Source organism: Amblyomma maculatum, chromosome 11 (genome assembly GCF_055883805.1).
Source record: "Amblyomma maculatum isolate TAMU_Amacu chromosome 11, ASM5588380v1, whole genome shotgun sequence".
Taxonomy (NCBI): Eukaryota; Metazoa; Arthropoda; class Arachnida; order Ixodida; family Ixodidae; genus Amblyomma; species Amblyomma maculatum.
The window spans coordinates 60,483,719-60,493,447 of NC_139354.1; the positions used below are offsets into that span (position 1 = coordinate 60,483,719).

General features: G+C 42.0%; 1 protein-coding gene across 2 annotated transcripts in view; it reads right to left on the bottom strand.

The window, feature by feature from the left end:
• Aplip1 (JNK-interacting protein Aplip1) overlaps window positions 1-9,042 on the bottom strand; it is a 60,120-nt gene extending 51,078 nt beyond the window's left edge. Inside the window, exons 1-5 of one of the 2 annotated variants that reach the window (XM_084583969.1) lie at window positions 8,926-9,042; window positions 8,044-8,085; window positions 7,242-7,389; window positions 6,337-6,415; window positions 2,013-2,193 (exon numbers count right to left, since the gene is read on the bottom strand). In XM_084583969.1, coding sequence (XP_084440095.1) covers window positions 2,013-2,193; window positions 6,337-6,415; window positions 7,242-7,352 — 371 coding nt within the window. In that variant the 5' untranslated portion in view covers window positions 7,353-7,389; window positions 8,044-8,085; window positions 8,926-9,042. The remainder of the gene's footprint in view (window positions 1-2,012; window positions 2,194-6,336; window positions 6,416-7,241; window positions 7,390-8,043; window positions 8,086-8,925) is intronic. The other variant, XM_084583968.1, reaches the window with a different exon arrangement.
• Between the last annotated feature and the right edge of the window lie 687 nt (window positions 9,043-9,729).

Genomic DNA, 9,729 nt, shown 5'->3' on the forward strand with positions numbered 1-9,729 from the left:
GTTCGCATCCAAAAACAAGCTCTTCGATTCGTCAACTTCCGTGGAAGCGCACCATTTCCGCGCAGCATCAACGCCATGATGTAAACAAGGAGCGCCGATCCCCTGACTCCGGAGACCGTCTGGACAGGTGCGGCACGGCGGAAAAAATAAAATCAAGAGCAAAGCTGAAAGAAGGGTTCCTCGATTTCCCACTGGATGACTCCACTTGTCAAGGAGCGCTTCTAAAGTGGGAAAATTCGAATCGTTAAACCATTGATAGCGAGCTATCGATGGAAATAGGCGCGGACAGGAAAGTGTCAACCACCAACTCCAAGCTGTACTCATCAGAGGAGTTTAATATCGCAAAGATGAGTCTTGCTTGTCCGGCCCAATTTCACACTGCTTCTACGGCCAAGAACAAGCTACAGTAGTCATTTGCATCTGTTGCATTTTTAACCCCTAGCATGCAGCAGTTATCCACAAAAAGCCACATTTCATGGCTTTCACGTGTATTTTAGCCTAGCAAGAGTCATTTATATAATGGCATCACACAAGAAGAATGTCTATGACGGCGATGTTCCAGGAAGAAAGGTGGTCCGTGGAGCCCTTCCGACGGCAGAGTTCCCTCTCGAGCTCGAATTAGGTCTCAACAGTGACTGCGACATGATATTCTATCTGGACATTGTTTCAGGTGGCAACTTAGTATGATCGTGATATGGCGCAAGGATTGCCAAGTTGAGCTTCGCGTGGCATTGTGCCTCGTAATCTAAGACTACTGAGCAAGAGAGCTTGTATGTGCTAGGACGAAGCTACGTCTACGCATGTTTCAGCGTGCTAATAGATACTTCGAATTTAAGCATGTTGTGACCAATTACTAGAGCATGCACTGAAGGAAAGCAAATCCGGAACACAGCTTTTTCTTTTTACCTTTTCGTACCATTTCTAACTAAAAACCAATGAAGCAATAAATTTTTCAGACTCACAATTGCACTGAGGAAATTATGACTACATAAAAAAATTAGTGATACAGGTACAGTCTTCGTCAAAAATATACGGCCCAAGGGTTTCGCTTCGAAGCCCTGTAATGCGGCTCCTGGTAGCAATACTGGAATATGAATGTAAGCTAGAGAAAAATGAGGACGAGTTTTGTCATCTATACGATTTTGAGCGCCAGAGGAGAGTTACGAGCCCATTTATGGGGCTTAGAAGAAAAACCCCTGGGCCGTATACTTTTGACAAAGACTGTACCTTTTCGGGAGTTAAAATGGGTGGCTAAAGCCCTAAAAGAGAATGAAATCTGACTAGCCATGCACGTCAACTAAGAGAGAAGCTGACAAAATGCACTAACTAGTACTAATGTACTGCTATAAGGGTCTCTGATATTTGTGTACGACTGATCCATGCTCATCTTCAAAAATACACACACTTAATGAAGTGCTGCACTGGGGAATTATAAAACTTCGTTATATCTAAGAATTAGTTAGGTTAGTTACATGCTCCACGAAGCACTAAGCAAGAAAAGTGCTGCGCAAGGAAAATGACAAAGGAACTGAGAAAAAAAAAAACAGTGTGGAACAAATTAATTCAACCCACCTCCCCATCCCCACCTGCCCTGCAACCATGGGTGCCCTCTGCCCTCACCTCGCTGCTACCTTCTTTTAACTCAATCGTGCGTTCCTCAGCGTAAGCACCTTCAATGACAACGAAGAGCATGCAATTAACTCAAGTGCCAACAGTAGAGAGCTACTTCTTTGATGGTGGCAAAGGATCAGATTGTAGAGACAATAAATGCCATTTTGACAGATCTAGGTTGGGCTGAAGAAAATAAACTCCAGTTAAAAGAAATTATGCCTACACAATGCTCGTATTTATGTCTATACTAAAAACCAAGCTCTGAAAATCCAATGATTCTAAAATATATACGTATATGTTCCAACAAAGTGCATGACAATTTAAAGTCCGAAATAGTGGAGAAAAAAAAACAGTCAGCTTCCCTCAAATTAGCTTGGCGTGTGAATTGGGTTGGTGGTCACCTGAGGCAGGACTTTGGTTGCTCCCCAGAGGTATCGATCTCGAGGTAGAGGCGGTCCGACACCTGGCGGATCAGCTTGATGGGGCCGGATTCGGCCAGAGAGGACTGCTGCTGCACATCGCGATCCGCGCCCCGAAGCTCGTCCGCCAACGAGCCCGGCTGCTGCGTCAGCTTTGCCAGTGCTAAAACACAGGAAGGGGCGTAATTCTGATTAGAGTCCACAGCGGTACAGCCAGGGAAGAACATTTCCTCCATGTAGAGTGCATTTGAAAAACCACGGTTTCTTGGGCTCTAGGACTTTTCAGTACCCTGCATTCATATGTGGTCAACCCTGGTGATTGATTCCATAGCCTGGGACTAATCGTACGCTAAATGCTCAAAGCAGAGTTTTTCGCTATAAAGCCAGTCCTTAAAAATTAATTTCCAGCATATTTGGGGCAGTATTATCCACAGGTTCTTTTCTCTATATGCAAGTTAGGCAAGCAGGGAAAGAAGTCAAGGCATGTGGAATTACTCACTGCCTTCTTGAAAGCCAGTAAGGTTTCCCCAAGGACGAAAAGATTGACAGATTTCTGGGACAATTTATGACGGGCTGCAGTTTAAAAAGATTGACAGATTTCTGGGACAATTTATGACGGGCTGCAGTTTAAAAGGCAGGTTACATCTAATAACAAAGAGCATGACCAGTTAAACCTCGTGAAACTGCTTTAGGAAGAACAAAAGAAGACAAGTGTCATTTTACCGAAGTGATTGGATAACACTTTCACAGCGGATATACAGGTGCCATCAAAACATTATGAAGCATGCTTTGGCACTTGGAATTTCATATCTGAGCACACCATTGGCCTGTGCTATGATATGCATGAAGTCCTTCCTCGTTTTTACTAGGTGCCAAAGCATTTTGAGGCCCAAGGCTGCTCCACATTATTGTGGCCAGGGGTATAGACATCCCATACATAGTTTTCTGCTCAAAACACATGAATGACCCGTACGTCAACCATACGAAGAGATAACAAAAATAAGCCGAACTACGGTTCTTGATGCTGAAACTCAACCAGCTAAGGGAGAAGATTATGTGAAAATTTTATGCAGACCATTTTCACTTCGGTCTCCTCAGCAAACTGTCATCTTAGAAGCAAAAAAAAAATAAATTTATTGCATTTGCAAAAATCGCAAATGCCTGCAACAGACTTTTGTTAAATATTTCGTCCCGCCACTGCAACAGTCAGACGTGGTCCATTTGTCCTTGAAGCATGAAAGCCTTAGCTTATGCAACCCATGGCACAAAAACTGTAACTTCAATAACTTACAATAAAGATGATATGAAGACAGCATGACTGCCTGAATTACCTTAAATTTTATTATTAGCATAAATACCAAAAATCTGGAAATGTGACTCTGAACTTCCAATTAAATGTGTACATTCCGGTTTGCTAAAGCTCAACAAAGTAATCATATTAGTTTAAAGTCAGAAAGTCCCTTTTTTCCTATTCCAGCCCCCCCCCCCACCCCCTTGCATGCATCTGTCAAAATGAATGAAGTCCCAAAGAGCACACATAAAGGTACCCAACAGGCATTGATATCAAGGAGAGCACAGGGTTTTTTTATGGCGTTGATCAAAGTGAAATAATAATGTAACTATGGGCATAATTGATTACAAAGGGAAGAAAAACCAATCGCATACCACCGATGTGTTAGATGCGATATAAACACCAAAGAAAGGCATTTGGCCACCCATAGCTATAGCTCAGCCGGTAGAGGACGGGATGTGAGATATGGAGGTCATGCGTTGGATCCCGCCAGCAGAATGTGGTTTTTTTCCTTCTACTTTCTAATCGATTATGCACTTCATTACATTACTACTTAACATTCATCAACCCCAAAACAAGTTCCCTACGTTTTCCATGATATTGGCGGGCGTTGGCTCGCTTCAGATGTATCTCATCACAAAGCTCCTCATTTCCCCTGCATCTGTTCACGGTCTGAAAGAGCAGTGACTCAAAGGGTGAAAATGCTGCTGGAATATAACACCTATTCCAAAACGATTATCTTCAGAAAACTGAAAACAATTTCACCCAAAAACACATGCCTCCTTAACCTCGTAGTGCTCAGGTACTAAAATTAGAGAAAAGAATTCCGAGACATAATGGGTGACTTGCTATAAAAAAAAAATACAGATTACGGGCTAATTAAATTTTGGTCATTTTCAAGATTTCTGAATGCCAAAGCATGAAAAATACTGCAAGCAAATATGCATATGCATAAAGTACATCAAGAGAAAAATTACAAATTTCTCCATCACCTGCCAATACAGCAACGTATCTATCAAATTTTAAGCCATTCAGCCATTACAATATCTTAAGCTTTAAGAATCTATCCTTAACCAAGCCTCCCACATCCCTGGCGGCTCGACACTTCGGCCGTGCTTTGACGACACATTAGAAAGGAAATTATGCAGTCATGTTAGCAATGCAAATAGCTCTTAAAGCCAAAATAAAAAAAAATAATCAAAATTTCACACTAGATGATGTGAAAGGCTACATGGGGCTCAAAACAGACTGTCTGGAAAAAAACAAAACAAAAAAAAAAAACAGCCTGGTGTTGTCACACAACTGCTCTCTATATAAACCAGTTGAAGACAATAAATGATGTTAGTAGTCAGCGCCCGTGTTTGCGTCTGTCTGTCTTGTTCTTTCTTGTCTGTGTTGCTACTGTGCTGTAGTCCACAGTGTGATGAACCAAGAAGCCAGCCACTGCGTATTAAGCTCTTCGCATCCAGTCTAGACTGCCGCAGCAGCCTTGCCCCTGTTTACACGAGGTAAGCAAGCGCAGAAATGATTTGGTACCGCCCACTGTGATTCAGCCCCAGGTAAAAGGCCACCCTTCACGTGTTCTAAATTTATCTAGAGCTGCATTCTAACCCAGGATCTCATCCCCTGCAATCAATCACACTACCCTCTCTCTACCAGTTTCTTTATTTGGCCAACCTAGCTGTCACATGCAGGGTCTACCAAATAATTCATGCTCTCCACCAAATAAAAATAACTAACATGTGTAAGAACATGCGTAAAATAACTAACAAAAGTAAGATGAGCAGTTGCATTAGTATTTCTCTATTTACGATAAATCGGTTTATTACTAGCTATATGTCCACTACCTGTTTTTCACCGCGTTTATTTATTCACCCTGTTGCTTAACTGAAATACCAGGAATTAAAAAATAATAAATGCTTAATAAAAGAATAAAAGAAATAATTGCTTAATAAAATACTAGAAATAAAGGTATATTTTCGAACAACCTGTTACGAGGATGCCTGCCACATGCAACACAGTGTGGCGTGCTACAGCTTTTTTTTTTTTTTTTTCTTTTAAGGAGTATAACTATGCCTACGCCAGTTTGCAAAGCCACGGGAAAGTCTTGTTAAATAGATTTTACATTTTAAGGCAGCCTGCCAAAGGCAAATGACATGGCGATATCTAACTACAGTATCAAGCCCACATCGGTGGGTACAGCAAGACAGGCAACCTCAAAATTTTACACGCATATTTCGGCAAAGTGTGTAAAACAGATCATTTCTCCTGCTTGTCCAAAGGCAAACAGCAAAGTCATAAATTTCTAAACAATGAACAGCACCAAAGCCAGAATTCATGATAGTCAAAATTTCCATAAACCACTTCTATCATTTCACTCTAACCAACACCTCCAGTCAATGTTACAATACTAAAAACAAATCGACAGTACCATCATGGGGGAGCATGGCTATTGGCTTTGAAAGTTATGCTTGGTTCTACATTATGAGTGGCATAAAAGAATCTATAATCCATATATGTCTTCATCCCAAGCACCTGTTTATCACACAGAGCCTATCACCATTAAAGACTTTTATAAGACAACGGCTAGAGATAAGCATCTGCTAGAGCAACTAGCAACATCATTCAAAAGAAATCAAATAAACAAAATTGACGCTGCGATGAGGAAATTATCGGCTGAAGGAAGCATTGAAACAAAACATTTATGTTATAACGCAAACGCTGATCCTCACATGAGAAGAAAATCAGAGCCCAACTTGACTATTCACAATGCTATGTTGCATGGGATTCTTTAACTCAAGATATAAATAAAACTGTGTCGCAAAAGTTACGCAAGAATTAATTACACTCAAGCCTCCAATATTTCCTTCAAGTTGTTTCTGACGATGCTAATGTACTCAAATCTGAAGTGAGTAAGATGGCAAGTTAACAATATAAACTAAAAAAAAAAAAGGCTTGGGCGAAAAGCCAAGCAAGCTGCAGCCCGTCTGCTCCACTTCAAAGTGTGCCACGTACGTTTTCGGTTGGCTGGGATGGCTGGCAGTCTTCTCCGCCGGCGCTCTGCATGGTTACTGGTAGACAGCTCGTTCATCATCTGACACGATAAAAATAAAAAAATATACATAAAAACGGGAGGGGGTATTAACACCGAGCAGAGCAACGATCCCAAGCAATGCATGGCTGCATGTCCTTACTATTCTTGTACCCAGCCATGACAAGGATAGTTATTTTTTGCCACAAGCAAGCACAATTCAAAGCATGCCTGTCATAAGGCTAAAGAAAACACGACTATTCCCGGCAAAAACTCGTCAAACCAGCGACGTGTACTCAAATCAACAGAATTAACTGTGTTTAATTGATCCTTCTCACTATACAACACAAAAGAAAATGAAAAGGTGCCTGACACCAAGTCACACAAAACTGTATGCTCCCAGTGAGGTTTTGTTTGAGTGGCTATAATAGATACCATAAGCAATAAAAAACCCAAAAATGCTTATTCCCAACAGGTACTCTTAAACTATGGTTGCAACGACGTTTACATTGACAGTTTAATATACTTAATTTGACTGTCCGCGATGAAGTAAAAAAGGTCTGGAAATAAAAAGCCACAGGTCTCAACTACATTAAAGCAGAGCACTTGACTAGTGGCATCAATTAACGCACATCTCCAGGAGTGTTAACTCATTCACAATGAGTTTAGCAACACACCTACACTTTACAAATATGATGATCTATGACGTGCGTGCTAGAATTTTCTAACATTAATTAGGTCAGTGAGAATGCAAGCTGCTTGTCATGCCTTAATGAATGTAGCAAGCTAGGCATTTTAAATATACTGATAAGAATTAGCACACAATTCCTCATGAATATTATTCGAACATCTGTTACAAGGACCCTCTCCACAGAGAGGCAATACCTACTGCGCATGCATGATTGACGGCGTCAACCAAGTCCCTGTCTGCGTTGTCTGCCTCCGGTGACGGCAGACGGCGCTCCTGCTCAGGAGGCGAGCATGCTGTCAACCTGTTCATTTCATCGGCTTGAGTGAAGTCCACATCGTGAGCTATCCTGAATGGTGCCAACCAGCAGAAAAAGCATGTCAGTTTCTATTGTTCGACATGGCCTACACCAAACATCATGCTTCAAATACATAAATGCAGTACTTAAAGATGTGAGCGAAAATATACATGAGTGCTTGCCCCTCTTACAGTCAAGGCATTAGAAGAGCATCTGTTGAAGCGAGACACATACAGAGTGAACCCTATAGAGAGCGACCAAGAATATTGCCAACAGTGTCAGCAATTGGTTGCTGACAGGGTATAAAAAAAAAAGCATCCTCAATGCTGGTTTACTATCAACACCTCAAAATCGGGTGAAGATGCAAAAGAAGTGAGCTTGTAACTATAGTGACCACTGAGTCGGTGACCCAGCTTAACTGCACTAAAAGCTACTGCAGCTCAGAGCAGGGAATAAAATTACACCAGCACTGGGTAAGGTAATGTGAAGCCCTTATTTCATGGTATTTCATGCTTTAGGTTTTTATCATATGCTTTAACAAATACTACCATCTAGAATTTAGTGGAGCAAGCATTTTGCATAGCTTTACAGGTCACTGTTAAAACTAAATTGTTACCGCTGAAGCTCTCTCAGTCAGCTTTACGTTTTATGAAAGGATGACATTATGAACGAGTAAAAATGAAAACAACATGATCAAACGCTTACCATTACAAGGCGGCCAGCCGTATCATCACCAGTAAAACGAAACTAAAACAAAAAAAGTAACAAAACAAAAATGTGTTTTGTGTTTCTCAGTAGCATCGAGAAATAATCAAGGATGACAAAAAAAAAACAATAAATGTTCAATCAAAGGCAACCAAAAACGCACTCAAATGAACCACTGCGCGAAGGCCAGAGGACGACAAGGAGACCGCAAATACCGCTCCAAGCGAAACAAAAAGCGAAATATTGGAGGCACCACAAAAGAAAAGCGAATGCCATCCTAATTAACAGCGTTGGCTATAGCTGGCAGTGGTCCGGGACGTGACTAAAACGGCCGAAAACAAACTCACTAAAGCGTGAATGCCAAAAGAGTGCCACCACAAAGAGCTGTCTAAGAAATGAACCGAGTAGGCGCTCAACAGAATATATGGTCTTTTATCGCGGATATTATAAAAACATCCGATGCGAATGCAATAACAATACCGTGTTTGGAGCCAGGCTTTCCGCATCGCTACGTCGTAGAGGTAGGCATCTTTACGTAAGGGCGCCGCAAGAACGACCCGCAATGAATACTCGACTTGCCCGTGTCTATAATGCATCTCGCACACAGATTGCAGCTCGCTCGACGAAAACGTAGCGCAGCATTGAACGGACACGCAAGCAATCGAAACACTCCACTCACTTGACGATGAGCTTTATGAAAAAGTCATCTGATCCCCACCCGGTATTAGTTTCCACCATCGTAGAGGTAAAATCGACGCGGATTATGTATTGCAGAGAAGCCCATGCTCAAGGCTCCGTCCAGTCTAACCCCTTTCAACGCATAGAATAACCGCACGAGCGGCTTTGCGTTCAGCCCCAGCGAAAGCTTGGTCCTTCACGTACCTGTAGCAGTTGATGGGAGCCTTAATATGCTGAGGCATCTGGTCGAAAAATATCTTGAACGGCTCGAACTGCGGGTCAGCCATTTTGCCCCCGACCACACCGCGGGATGCATTGATGCTAGCCACAATGGTAGTTCGATTGTTGCGGCATCTGGTGACAAAAACGGACTTCAGGTTTCGGTTTCAGAGTTAGCGCCAGATTTGACTGGTGCACTTTGAATGTTGAAATCGAATTTATATTTCGGATTAATAAAAATAGCTTTCAGGACTGAAATGTCGGTTACTGTACCAGGAAAGCAACATCTGCAAGTTCGAACCATGTGAGACCAGTATATTGGATGTCGTCCGCGGATGTATAGGCAAATAACTCATTTGCAACAACCAAACACAGTTCGCCGCTGGAATGCATTGTGGGCCTCTAGTCGCAGTTCCCGCACTTAAGGAGTGAGGAATAAACGTATCCTTAGCTTTAGCCCCTAGAAATTGCATAGCTTGCGAACAATACACGTACCAAGCAGCGAGTACGGGAACGAAAACTCAGTCACTGGGATTCTTTTAAAACACATGGTACCTATGAAAATTCACTGCAATGGACGATTTTGATTACACATATCTATTACGCTATAAGATGTGGAGCGCGAACCTAAATCGGAAAGCCTCAATGTTCTTGTAGTGCATTACGTGCTGGGCTCTGGACAAGATTAAAATTTCAGTTTTCGGTGCCAGAGATGCTAGGCCATAACTTTTCTCGCAAAGGGCGCGTTCACCGAACCATTAGTAAAACTTTCTTTCATGCGTCCTGTGA